The sequence below is a fragment of the Chrysoperla carnea genome, chromosome 1 (assembly GCF_905475395.1).
Source record: "Chrysoperla carnea chromosome 1, inChrCarn1.1, whole genome shotgun sequence".
Classification (NCBI taxonomy): domain Eukaryota; kingdom Metazoa; phylum Arthropoda; class Insecta; order Neuroptera; family Chrysopidae; genus Chrysoperla; species Chrysoperla carnea.
In genome coordinates, this window is record NC_058337.1 from 98,310,556 (window position 1) to 98,325,298 (window position 14,743).

Sequence of the window (14,743 nt, forward strand, 5' to 3'; positions counted from 1 at the left end):
CTCGAAGGCAAATATTTGTTAGACGGTAAATTTTCTTTTACATAAAATTATTTTAATTAATTAAAAAACACTAAAAATTATTGTTTTATAAAATGTATGTAATGGTTTTTATTTATTAGCAATAATATATTTTATTGCTAATTAACTATTAAAAGTAATTAAGAATCATATTCATTTATTTATAATAATTCAACATTTACATTTTATGTTATTTATTTATTGTTTTCAATAATCGTATAATTAAAATGTTAAAAAATTCTAATTTTTTTTTCTTTTTAATTTAATAATTTAATTATAATAATAATAATTATTATTAAATAAAAAATTTACAATTATCGAGATTTTACACAGTTTGATTAATATTTTATTCATTCTATTACTATAATCATGCGTTTTCAATTAAGCGTATATAATAAGTTTTCGAAAGAAAAAACATCGATTCTTTTATTTACTAATGTTGGAAATCCGAAGCTACGCTCAGCAGAACTCTGCTATCTTAACATCACGGCGTTGATAAAGTCACGTCAAAGTTAATTTTCTATGTTATAATGACTGGAACTATTTTTAAAAACTACTCTTGGTTTTCGACTAAGGAACACAGAACTTTCATCAGAACTCCGGAAACTTTTCATAGTAGTGATAACTTCATACAGCGTGCAACGATGTGTTATTTATCAAAATTTATTAAGGTTTCTTAAATTTGATTTTTGTGACAAATCAAAATTATAAGGGATTCCGTTTTTTATCTTAAATGATGGAACCCTAAATAAAGCCAATGATTAAGAGAAGTATTTTTACAATAGTCTTTAACAATAAGTAATTAAATTAACATTTATAATTTTATTGTTATACGTTTTAATTTATTTTATGACCTTACCAATCACCAGATGCGATTTATATAATACAGCAATCATTTTTTTGAAGAAAAAAAAAAAACATGGAAAATGCGGGTCATAGGTACGTATTATACGTGATTGTAAAATAATTTTTAAAAAACATGGCTTTTACTAACTTGACATTTTAAACAGAATTTTTATTATTTTTTAAAATTATTTATGAGTAGTTAGTTAGCTATGAACTGTTTATGTTTGAAATACTATAAATATGCTGAAAAATATTATTATTAGAAAGATATATGCTTGGCTTAGGTAATAACTTTTCTCTATAGACTATAAAGCCAACAGTACGCGCTTTTATTTATTATTGTAGAATCTATAATTTCGGGTAAAAAGCCAAACAATAAACATTTAAAGCCAATCAAGAACTGTATTATTGACTCAATATCGATATTGATCGCCTCATGAGTTCATTGACATAAAAAAAAATCGGGAACAGCTCCATAACTGTATTAGCAAAATCATATTTCTGCATTAGCAAAATCGAAGAGTCAAAGAAAAATCAATAACAAAAGTATAGAAAATTCCGAATTTTTTCTCATTTTATGTAAAAAAATATTTAAAAAATTGAATTATGAAATCGTCCGCTTAACAAAAAAAAAAAAAAAATTGAATATTGGAAAAACATTTATTCTCCTTTTTAATCACGAAACTTTTATACGAAACATTAAAATAAAGCCACCTCTTAAAAAAGATCTCTGATTTAATAGATATACAGGGTGTCTAGCTTAGTTGACTACATATGGAAAACTTTTTTATTATAAGGCTTACGAAACAAAATTTTTCTTTATAAAAAGCTCTGTTTTCAAAAATTTTAACATTCAGCTATTCACTTTTGACATCGAATTTACAGGGTGTTCACAAATTGAGAAAGTTCGATAACAGATAATAAGGGAAACTGTTCAAAAACCATTTTGCAAAAGAACATTTACATGTATGGAACACGAAGGTGGGTACGTTGAGGCAAAAAAGAACTGAAGATAATTGTTTTTACTTACGTCAACATTCCTATCGAACTTTCTCAATTTGTCGACACTCCGTATATTCGATGTCAAAAGTGAATAGCTTAATGTTAATATTCTTGAAAGCAGAGCTTTTTATAAAGAATAAATTTTTTTCGTAAACCTTATTAAATGTTGCCAACTTAGCTAGACAGCCTGTCTATAATAAGTAGTAGTAGATGATGGATGGATGGATGAAATAAATGTGCTTGTTTTGTTTGTTCTCTTCTAGTGGATAAACTTTATAAATAAATATGATATTAAATATCAGGCGAATATAAACTAAACACAAACTTATGGTCTGTTTTCCTAATAATAAATTTCATGAAAAATTGCATAAATTAAACAGAAAAAAAATAAAGCACATACATACAACAAAAATACATTCCAAAATACAGTAGAATCTCGATAACTTAAACCTCGGTAACATAAAAACCTCTGTTACTTCAAAAAATACTATGTTCCCTTCCCATCAGAGCCCAAAACCTCTATAACTTAAAATACGCAACCTCTATAACTTAAATATATAATCTCTGTATAGGCCCTCAGTAACTACATAGAAACATGTACATACCTCTATATTAACTAGGGTACATAGAAACATGTACATACCTCTATATTAACCTTTACCTAACATAGACACTTGATAACTTAAAACCTCTATAGCTTAAAATATTTTGTGTTTCCCTTGGACTTTAACTTATCGAGATTCTACTGTATTATTATTATTTATTTATTCTTACAACTGGTAGGAGAGATTTTTAAAATAAGCATAAAGCCCAAAATTTTTTGTCGCTGTTAGATAGATGGCTGATTGTCTCTTATATTCACTTTTATCTATTATTGACGTAATTTGGAGGGTCAATTTTTGATTAATTGGAAAAGATCTAAAAATATCTATACTATCGATAAAAGTTGTGTAATTTAATTTTTCTGTTCACTTTTTTTATATACATTTTGCATTGAAAAGGTTAATTATATTTATGACTTTATTTATGCTGATTGAGTTTATTAATAATTAAATTTATTTACATCATCATAATCAGCTAATTATTATAATTGAAAATTATTTTCTATTTAATACCTGTAATCAGTTTATATGTATAAAAGTGTTCCGCGCCTTTGTCTGCAGTTTTATTGACCGATACCTGTATTTATGGTTGTTACTTAATTAAAATATTGAACACAACGATTTAAACAAAAATGATAATAAATGAATTAATTATACATAGATAACCACGTATACTCCAATATTTTATAATTTTTACCATAAGCAAATCAATTACAGTAGTTTATACGTCACGTGAACGTCTGTCCCTTTATTATGCAGAATCTTTTTGTTCCTATTGTAAGTAATCGAAAAAAATAATCCCGGAAAATCCGAAGAGACCCGGATTTTTGTTGTAATTACGAGTTGGTTGGGTTGAGTTTATCGATTATCGAGGAGTTGGTTGGGTTCTGATGTTTTTAGCCCTTGCGTTTAACAGTATTACAGAAATTTTGTCCGGTTAATTTTTTTCTAAATCCGTATACAAACTGCCATTCCAGTTAGCACAATATGATATCATTAATTTACATTGTACAGATTTACATGGATAACATCATATCGTACCGATAGGGGATAACCCTGATGTCGAATGGATCATATTACCCAAAAAGATGTAAAACTAGACTTAACTATGACAAAATACCATGACAAAATTTGAAACTGGAATTAAAATTGATTAAAAACGAAGAACTTATAAGTATTCAAAGATTGCATTCAATCTCATTTTAGAAAATCTAAGTTTTATATGTAATTTCTATGGCGATACTCACGTATGACGTCACCAGTACATATCTTCCTCTTTGTTTAATTAGGAATTTTAAACGTTCATATCTTGCATACTAGTAAAGATTTTTAAAAACCAACTTCACTTTTCTATTCGTAAAGTGAGAATTCTTCCCCAAAAATTTACCCCTAAGAATCAAAATTAGTCGTTGTCTTAAAAAATAAAGGCAATTAATAAAAATTATAAAAAATACAAACTAATTTTTTATTTCGTAAAGTCATACAAGGTCTTCTTCCTCTCTAAATTAAATTGTTTAAAATATTTAGTGTGAAATTTATATATTTCCATGTATTAAGATAACATGAATTTTATATTCTACATATCAGTTTATGGTATCCTGGTATAAAGTTGTGATTTTTAGTTTCTCTTGTTTGACTGACACTGACGTTTTTTTTTTATTTGTTACAGGTATGGTTTCAAAATCGACGTGCAAAATGGCGAAAGCAAGAAAAAGTCGGCCCCCAAGGCCATCCGTATAATCCGTACTTAAGTCCAGGTGGACCAGCACCACCATCGGCTGTTGTAGCACCAACTCTACCAAATCCATTTACTCATTTAGGATTTGGTGGTCTTCGAAAACCACCATTTGATGGTGTACCATTTCGATATCCAACTTTAGGATCAAATCATATTTTACCACCTGGCTACATTCCATCACACTATCATCATCGTACACCGGGTCCACTTTTACCACCCGCAATGTCGTTATATTCTGGTGCAGCGGCAGCCAGTTCATTTCAAACTTTATTAGCAAATATTTCTGCGGCACAACAACAGCGCCCACCGTTAACCACATCACCACCAGAGACTTCACCACCAAGTGGGTCTGGAGGCCAACAATCACCACCAGAAATTGATCGCCGTAGTTCGAGTATTGCTGCGTTACGTTTAAAAGCGCGAGAACATGAAATTCGTTTAGAACTTTTACGGCAAAATGGACATGGTGATTTAATAAGTTAATTGTTTTACTCTAATTTTATTTTTGGGACATTTCTTAATTGTAGATAGAATTTTGTTTGTAAATCCAAGATTTGTATTCGTAAAATTAGGGTATTTGCTACTATAAAGGATAAACTACAAAATGTTATAAATACCATAATTTATTTAGTGAAAAAATCTGGTTTTATCGAATTTCTTCGTAAAACATATGAAGCTAATGTAATAAGTTTGTCTTTATTTAAAACTTAAGGTTGTTGTCTTGCTATGGACATATCGACAGTCGAAAATTCTAAATTTGTGTATACTTATTAGGAATTCATTAACCAAAAAAATTTGAAGTCGATTGACCGTCTCTAACTCGAGTTAAATACAATTAAAGTTCGGATAATTAACATGGACAGCATAGGAAAGGTTGCGTTTTGTTGTGTTTTTAACAAGTTTTTTAATTCTAGAAAAAACTAAATTTAAAATGTTTTCAAAATAAACTGAACATTCATGAATTTGTGCATGTGAGTTTAAAAAAAAATCCAAAACTATTGAGTGAAGTAGTGAAGGAGAGATGTCTATTATACATATACAGAACTACAGATGTTTATTATCATGGTATTACCATACAGAATACGTGATAAATGGACAGTTGAGTTAAAAGCATGTTAAAATTAATACTTATTGGAGTGTGCTAAGCATATCTATACGAATACCACTGCTGTATGATGTAGTACACTATTTTTACAATATTGCACAAAGACAACCATCTTAAGCTGTCAGCTACATAAAATACAAAATTCGAGAAATCATCAAAATATAAGATAGATTTTTAGCAAGAACTGGAAATTTTAATGATTACTCCTGCAACAGGATTTCTATATCAGTAAATAAATTACTGTCAATGTATCATTTAAACATTTTGTATAAAAAAATGGAAAATACCCATGCTTAAAAATTTTACAAATACATAAAGCAAGAAAAACCATTGTTCACATTATAAATATAATAATAGTAAAGCAATAAATTAAAACGTTAAAAAATGTAAGCTCTGGTTTTTAAATGCGTACTACCATTAATTTTTTTAAAAACATTTTTAATTGTGCAATTTTTTTAAATAATTTTGTTGAAAAGAAAATTTTTTATTTTCTTCTATAAAATATGTAAAGAGGGAAAAAGAAAAAGAAGCAATGAAGGTAGTAAGTAAAGTAGTTGCCAACAATAATACGTATTAAGAAAGCAGCATTAAAAGGCATAATTTATTTTGTGAAACCAGCATAAATACTTTTTCTTATTTTATTCATTTATTTCATTAATTATTTATGTTAATTATTTTTATTTGTAATAATAATATGATATGGAAAAAAATCCTACAAAATTAAATGAAAATTAATTTTATAAAAAGAAAATAATTCCGTCCTGTTTACACAGAAAAAAATAAAATACATTTAAAAAGATCCCTCTTTGTTTTTTTTATTTTTTTATTTTTGTGTTTTTTACAGAACATGTTAAGTTAGGTTTTGTTGCATAAGTTATTAATAGGAAAACAGAAATAGGTAAGTAATTAGAGAACTACGTGTACCAGTAACACGTCAAATTACTGCAATAGTGAGTAGGAAACTCATCAGCATATAATGCATAGAGATAATACCGTAGAGCTGCAAAGTCTCCGCCAAACGGTGGATTGCAATAAAGAGGGACTGATAAAGTGAGCGCGTGTAGCTGTAGAGAGACAGATAAATTAGAGATATATAGCTGCCTTAATCTCTTTTATACGCCTACAACTTCTATGTATTTCTACTTCTCTCGCTGCGAAATAAATTTCGATTTTTGCCCCAATTCCTAGATCAGTTTTTTGTATTTTTAAAATACGTATTTTCGACTACCAAGTAGTCATCATCAGTAAGAATTAGCTAGTGAATGTTACTCTTTGCTAATTTGGTGGCGGACTGCACACTGTTACATTCGTGTTTTTACAATTTATACTGTTCACAGTATCTGTCAAATTGTAGTGTCAGTGGCGCTAGCCAATCAACTGCCATCAGTTGACTAGTCTGGCCAATGAGCATGATACTTGTGCGCAGGCCCATTCGAGTATTTTTTGACGTTTAAAATAATAAATTACAAATCTAACCTAAATTAAAAAACTATAAATAAATCATAAAAATAAATAATCCTTTATTTTTATAACGTATTGACAATTTTTAGAAATTCAACTTTGATTTTGCAATTTTTATTAAATCCGAATTTGGAATAGGTCCTTTGTCCAAGTTCATTGCTTCATTACCCATCTTTTGAATGAAGATGCTTTCATAAGCGTCTAATTCGCAAGGATTGGGTACTGATTTTAAGAGCTTAAGGTTTGATTTGTCGATTTTGTGGTCGTTTTCGATAACGTGAGCGGCTACACATGATTTTTCAATTCTTCCATATTTTAAATGGCTCATATGTTCTTTGAATCTTGTGATAATTTGTCTTCTACTTTGACCTACATACTTCTTCGAACAATTTTGACATCCAATGCAATATATTCCCGATTGTTGTTCCATGTTGATTTTATCTTTGGGATTTCCAAGTAATTGTTTTAATTTTGTTCGACTAATGGGTGCTATTTTTAGGTTATGTTCTCCAAGTTCTTTTGTTAATTTGTTGACGTATGGTTGAAAATATGTCAGTTTGCACCATTTCTTTTTATCGATGCTGTTTTGTTCTGGTTTCAAAGTTGTTGAATTGTTCCTTTGGATTCTTGATTTTGTTTTTCGGATTATATTCTTGATTATTTGTGGATCAAACCCGTTGTATATTGCAACTTGGTGGATGTGTTTTAATTCTTTAAAATAATTTCTGGTTGATAATGGTATTTTAATTAATCGGTTCACTAGGAAGTTGAAAATGGCTAGTTTGTGTTGTGGTGGGCTGTTTGAATCTGCTGTGATGTACCTTTCAGTGTGTGTTGGTTTCCTGTATATGTCAAAATCTAGTTTCTTAGAATTTGTGTTTTTGGAAATTCTAATGTCAAGTTACGGAATCGAACCGTCCTTTTCGATTTCTGTTGTGAAATCAATTGAAGGGTACATGTTGTTCAGCTTATTAAGAAAATCTTGTGGATTTTCTTTTTCTGTGTCAAAAATTGTGAAGATGTCATCAACATACCTGTACCAGACAGCGGGAAAATAACTGAATTGTTGTTTGGCTTGTTCTTCGAGGTCTGACATGAAGATGTTGCTCAAGAATGGAGATAACGGATTGCCCATAGACGTCCCAAATGTTTGTTTGTAGTATTTACCTTCGAAGGTAAACACATTTTGTCTCATGCATAGACGTGTTAATTTTACCAATTCTGTTACTTCATCCATATGTAAACCTTGATTTTTAAGCCATTTTTCCAACGCCTTTATTGCTTCTGGTATTGGAACACTGGGATACAAAGCTTTGACATCAAATGACATTAGAACTGCACTTGGTGCCAATTCTGTATCCTTTATTTTGTTAATTAAATCAATACTATTTTTGACGGAAGACGAATCTGATTCGTTATTTAATGTTTGGAATTTGTTTACTAGCCATTTTGCAATCTTGTATGTTGGAGAATTTATACCTGAAACTATGGGTCGCATGGATCCATCTTGTTTGTGTATTTTTGGTAAACAATACAGACGAGGTGTTACAGGATTCGAACACTGTAATTGAAATTTTAGTTGGTTGTTAATCAACTTTGGACATGCTTTTAAAGTGTCTTTTACATCGTTTACGAATGTGATTAATGGATCCGATCTTTGAACTCTGTATGGACCTTCGTTGAGCATTTTTTCTATTTTTGCTAAATAATCCTTTTTGTCCATTATGACGATTGAATTGCCCTTGTCTGCTTTCAGGTAGTGAACATCCTTTTCTTTTAATGATTTAATTATTTTGCTATGGGTATCTTGTCGACTATTGTGTGGTTTGGAATTTTTTATTATTTTTGTACAATTTTTTCTAATTTGGTTTTTGGTTGCTTCATCTAATGCTTTGATTCCTGTTTCAATATCCACAGCTATATTTACGGACGGACATTCGTTTTTCTGGATTGAAAAATTCAATCCTTTGTTTAATAGATTAATCTCATCATCTGAGAATTTGATATTGGTTGTATTATGGACGAGCTGTTGATCTTTGAATATTGATTCTGGTTTTTTATTTTTGTTTTTTAGCATTTTTAGTTTTTTGTACAATTTTGTTGTTTTTGTTTTGAGTTTATGTTTTATGACTATTTGAATTTGCCTAAACCAAATGAGCCAGTTATCGAATTCAAAATTATTTAAATTTTTTGTCATCATTAAGTGGAACTTAAAAGTTTCCAATTCCAAATTACTTCGTTTTGCATAAAGGGACTTAATTTCTAAATTAAGCCACTTTTGTTTTGCAGCTAATAATGATTTACTAGCTGCTCTGCTGTTTATGTTTGTTTTTATTTGGATAAAATTAGGAAAGATGCCGTTTAATTTGCACATTTTTAAAAAATGTATGTCTGCTGCCAATAAATGAAGTTTTTCCGCTAATTTGCGGAATTTATTATTCTCAGTTGGCCGGGAAGCCATTTTTAATATAAATATTATCGAAGATAATAAATGAGAACTCTAGGATATGTCGAAATAAATTTCGATTTTTGCCCCAATTCCTAGATCAGTTTTTTGTATTTTTAAAATACGTATTTTCGACTACCAAGTAGTCATCATCAGTAAGAATTAGCTAGTGAATGTTACTCTTTGCTAATTTGGTGGCGGACTGCACACTGTTACATTCGTGTTTTTACAATTTATAATGTTCACAGTATCTGTCAAATTGTAGTGTCAGTGGCGCTGCGGTCAAGAATTCACTTATAAATGCATTTCTTATGTCTATACAGCTTGATAGTATTATCTCTATGATATAATGTAATTAAAAAACTCAGAAATTGGTTTGTGGCTTAGTTAAGACAAGCCCAAAAAATATTTTCTCTTCGAAAATCCTTCCAAGTTGGCTAGACGTTTTTTTTCCTCTGGTCCAGTAAGTTTTTGATTATTCTAATAAGATAAGGTGGAAATAGAAAATGAAAGAATACAAGATTCATTTGATCGGAAAGTCACTAAAGCAGGTACAACCTTTTTTCAAAAGGAAAATAGTTCTTTTTTTCGCAACCGTCTTCCATGTAACAAAAAGCTAATTCTAAAGCTAATAATAACAAATCACTCAAGCTCTTTGCCTAAATCGTATACCAGAAGAAAAATAATATCACAATTCTATAAGCAATTCATTCAAGCTAAAGTAAAGCACTCGCTTCATTCTAGCTAGTTAACTCCACTCCAGCATACAGCTTTGAAAGTTTACACACAGTTTCTTGGAACTATAACGTAAAATTTTACCCGATTCGATCAAACTGGATTATGGAGAGCCAATATTAAAGATAGTCATTATTTATCCATTTTTTAAAATTCGATGGCCATTATGTATATTGAAGCTAACATATATAAATTTTTTTGTACAAAAAAAAAGTTGGGTTGCATCAGATTCGAAAACTATATGCAAAGTTTCGTTCTTCCCAAAAGTGTTTAATAAGTAGTAAATTTTTTATTAGTTATTATAGATCAATCATTTTTTGTTCAAATCATCAGGAAAACATAAACAATAGTAACCCTATTAATTAATATAAGCACAATTAAGAGAACATGCAATTTGAACCAATATAAAATGCCAATAAATAATTGTTTTGAAGCATACTTTTTAGGCCGTGGACCACCACAGATTTTTTTAAATAATAAATACATACTTGAAACTTCGTAACTGAGTTCCTCCCCTTAAAAGTTAAGTTATCGTTATGAGAAAACGCAGCAGGGAATAATAATAATTTCTAGAAATAAAACTAATTGTCGAAACTATAATTTTCGAAATTTAACTAAACTAGAATTCATAAATGTGTTGATTTTTTAAACTTTTCTTATTTATTAAATATTATCTACAGAGTATATAAGTTAAAATTGTGTTATTGAGAAAACTGGAACATAAAAAAAGTTACTATATAACTTGTTATTAGTTTCGATTTTGACAGTAATTTGACTAATTAGATTGGTTAAAAATGAGTGCGGTAACAAAGTATTTAGCCCAAGTATACTCAATGTCAGAAAAAATGCTCGTTTTAAAACATTCTAAGTGTTACTATTATAACATAACATATGATGAGTACGCTTAAAATGTTTTAACTGTGGCATTTTTTCTGACAATGAGTATACAATGAGTGGGTAAAGTAGTTTTTATCTCACGGGCGTAGATAAACACATTTTTCCACACCTCTTATACAAATTTTTGTATTTTTGGATTAAAATCTATAGGTATCAGTTTATTACAATCAAATTAACAATAACTACTTGATTCGATCACAAGTTCAATTTAAAAAATTTTCGACTCATTAGTTTTATTACAAGTTCTGGCTACTTATTATAAATATTATAAATGAAATAAGGAATTTTCAATATTGTATAATACGATATTGTTGTATTATTGTATAATAAAAAAAAACGCCCATCTTATTAATTGATGTTTTCGTATTATAGAAAATGTGTTATAACAATATGTTACCGCCTACTTATCCGTTTTTAAAACCGTGTTGAATATGACCTTCAGATTCCAGCTCAATTAGTTTTCCGATTAATTAATTAATTTAAATACAAATTCCGAACATTTCATTTTTCTCGCCGGGTTTAAATTCTTGATTTTTCTTAGAAATTATCTATTTGTAAAAAGGAGTTGAAAAATACCGGTACTGGTTTAAGAAAAAAATTGTAATTTATGGTGAGTTGTAAGAGTTGTATTAGGTAATGACCTTGAATTTGGCCTTTAAGTCGGTTGTCATGACAAAAATTCGAACACAAAATTTTACTTCGAAACATGGATACATGGTTCGGGATACTGTTGGGTCTAGAAATCTTCAAAATCGGCTTCAAGAATCTAAAAGAAGACGAAAATCAACTTTTCATAAACCGACAGGAGATAGGTATATTTCAAAATCATCATACATTACTTTTCTTTTAGAAAAAAAAAATGTTCTTTTAAAAAGTATAACAAATGTACTAAGTGACGAGCTAACTGCTTTGAAATATATCTTGAGATTGATTTTCAAAGTTTTCTAATGTCCTTGAAATTGATTTTCAGGACCTTAAGATTTTTCTTACCCCGAAAGTATTAAGTTAGGAACAAATTAACTTCAAAAATAGACTGCAAGGAAATTTAAGGTCAAACCATTATTGTCTGAGTAATTATGGATATCAGTATTTCTTTATACTCTGTATAATAAAGTAGTGCAACCCATATAAAATACAATAGACGATCAATGACTTTCCACAAAGTCATAAAGTTGTTTCTACGAATTCATAATATCTTAAAGGAATCATGAATATTGTAGGTAAACATAGGAAGAATTCAAAAAATCTTTATTTTTTACGTTTGCTTTAAAGATGTATTAAAAAAACCTCTCAAGTTGAAAGAACATGACTTAAAAAGCTCAAAAGTAGTAAGATACCTGAAGTTAATAAGATTCAAAGGGTAATGAGGTGCACATTTGAAATCCGCGGTAAAACAATGACGTTTCACTTCACTTTTTAAACGCACATGCGCTTAGTCGGTGTGAGCACTACGGTATTAGTCCGCAATTGCTCGCGCTACCATCTTGTTAGTGACGAACGAGGCTCTGTTATAATTTTTCGATATAAGAAACGGAAAGCTTTTTGTTTTATTCATAAAATACAATAAAATACAATGGATGACTTTTTTTTACATTAAGAATAAATTTTCTTATTTAATAGGTTTTTTATTTTTTTATTTAATAGGCCTTATTATACCACCGCAGTATAATCAGACGAAAAAAAAGGGTTTTTAAAAGTCAAATATTTCTAAAAGTTGAAACTTTTATAGACTATAATTTTCTTTGCACTACAACAAAATGTACAAACTATGCAGAATAGTCATATTTTGCCCCCCTCCTAATTCTAATTATATGCTTTTTATAGCATTTTTAACTTAGGTGGGCCTTAAATGCCGCAAGTACCTTAATAGAACTTTCAATTAAAAACACTGATCGAAAAGAATTTTTTCTAGAAACTTGTTCCCGTTATGGAAACCTTTTTTTTCTCGATATTCTACCCTTCATGTGGAAAACTCTGTTTTTTCTTGTACTCGATGTAATGTAGTACATGTGGAAGTCATTTATTTCTTTGAAAGAATTTTCTCGATCGTAAAGAACCATTAATTCTCCTTCAAAACCAATTCCAAATTTTTATATTTTACCCTCCAAGAAATCGAATAATATAATTATGTAACTATCAAGAGTTACTTCCTCGACGACCTTGCATCTATACTCCCATGTTTAAACAAATAACCACGAAAACCGACTCGTTGCAAACTAGTTACTAACTGAATTACATCCGTTTGGGGATGGCCTAACAGAAAAGAACTCGAGACTAACTCAGTTTAACTAATCATTTCTCACATTCGCAGTTAGCTGAGTTTATTGTTTATTAATATAGTGGTAAAACATATTTTGTATCTTTTTTAAAAGAACATGGTCCACTATACCTACCATAGAATTATAATCACTTCACTATAATACACCTATAACATAACATGATATACAGTAAAAATGTAATTAACTGTTTTAATTTATCGAGATAAGAGAAAATTAAAATTATAAACGCTTGTTAATTGTACATAACAGCCAACAGTTAGTTAGTTAGTTAGTTCGTCAGTTGTATGGATTAAAAACTTTTGTATAAGAAAGACTGCGCAGTAGGTATGTTAACCGTATACAGTAAGTGCATAGAGATCAGATCAGATTTGGAGATGTACCTGATACACTTAAGCTTATAGTAAGTAACAACTATCTATTAGAAATACAGTGTGTTCAGTTCGAAATGCGCTAATTTAAACACGATTTTGATTTTTGTTTTGTTTGAAAGATAATTTGTTCGAGAGAGATCATCAACTCCGGGAGAAATAAAGTATGACGACATGTATTGTCGCACGTTATTCATATTATTTCTTCCTCGGTTGTCTTCATTTATAGTTAAGTTATTCATGGGACAATTGTAGAGAGATTCTGTGAAATTTATTCCATCTTTGATTCTTACATAATTATGCAGGACACAGCAAGCTTTAATTATTTTGACACAAAAATTGATATTGACATCCATTGGTCGCTGAAATATACGCCATTTGTTAGCAAGAATCCCAAAAGTACACTTAACCATTCGTCGAGTTCTTTTTATGTCTATAGTTGAAAATTCGTTTGGTGTAGTTTAAATTTCTTTTTTTGCATAAGGACGTAGTATATGATTGCCATGTCCAAACGCTTCATCCCCTACGACAGAGAATGGAATAACATCTCCGACATTATCATTAGGCAAATGCCTTCCGGAGGAAATATTTAATCGGTTTTGGGACAGCCGTTTACCCATTTCTGATGATTTAAATATTTCCGAATCACTAGCTGTTCCATAAGAACCAACGTCTATATATACAAATTTATAATCTGCGTCTGTCCAAGCCATTAACACGCACGAAAAAAACTTTTTGTAGTTAAAATATGATGAACCGGAATGTTCTGGCTGTATCATCCGTATATGTTTGCCATCAATTGCTCCAATGATGTTTGGAAAGTTTGTGCGACTATAGAATTCGTCTGCGATTTTAATCCAGTCGCCTTCTTCTTTGGTAGACAAATAAAATGGTTGAAGTATATTCCATATTTGCTCACATGTAGTTTTAGTAATATCTCGTATTGTAGAAGCTCCCATCAGATAATCAAAAGATAATGTATTGAAACTAGCTCCTGTAGCCAGATATCTGTAAAAAAATAAAAATTAATTATATTTCAATATCTGTAAAAAATTAAAAATTAATTAAATTTCAATATTTTTCAGGTCGTGATGTGCAAAAAAATGGGCTAATTTAAGGACTTGCTTTCGTCGCGAATTAAACTCTCAAAAAAACACTAAGTCGGGGCAAGCAGCGAATAAAAGGCGTAAATATGTCTACTTTGAACAGTTATTATTTTTACTTCCATGCATGGAAAACCGACTTA

General features: G+C 29.6%; 3 protein-coding genes across 3 annotated transcripts in view; 1 reads left to right on the plus strand and 2 right to left on the minus strand.

The window, feature by feature from the left end:
- Positions 1-4,950, plus strand: part of LOC123292551 (homeobox protein aristaless-like) — a 234,767-nt gene extending 229,817 nt beyond the window's left edge. Inside the window, exon 4 of the mRNA XM_044873267.1 lies at positions 4,138-4,950. Coding sequence (XP_044729202.1) covers positions 4,138-4,689 — 552 coding nt within the window. The 3' untranslated portion in view covers positions 4,690-4,950. The remainder of the gene's footprint in view (positions 1-4,137) is intronic.
- A 2,723-nt stretch (positions 4,951-7,673) lies between these two features.
- On the minus strand, positions 7,674-8,495 carry LOC123292562. The gene has a single exon (XM_044873278.1). It carries the CDS (start codon positions 8,493-8,495, stop codon positions 7,674-7,676), a length of 822 nt encoding a protein of 273 aa, XP_044729213.1.
- A 5,463-nt stretch (positions 8,496-13,958) lies between these two features.
- On the minus strand, positions 13,959-14,501 carry LOC123292573 (putative nuclease HARBI1). The gene has a single exon (XM_044873289.1). It carries the CDS (start codon positions 14,454-14,456, stop codon positions 13,959-13,961), a length of 498 nt encoding a protein of 165 aa, XP_044729224.1. The 5' UTR covers positions 14,457-14,501.
- Between the last annotated feature and the right edge of the window lie 242 nt (positions 14,502-14,743).

What these genes read in the sequence shown, in the direction of transcription:
- LOC123292562 (XM_044873278.1), bottom strand. Translation starts at nt 8,495, where the DNA reads ATGGACAAAAAGGATTATTTAGCAAAAATAGAAAAAATGCTCAACGAA.
- LOC123292573 (XM_044873289.1), bottom strand. Translation starts at nt 14,456, where the DNA reads ATGGGAGCTTCTACAATACGAGATATTACTAAAACTACATGTGAGCAA.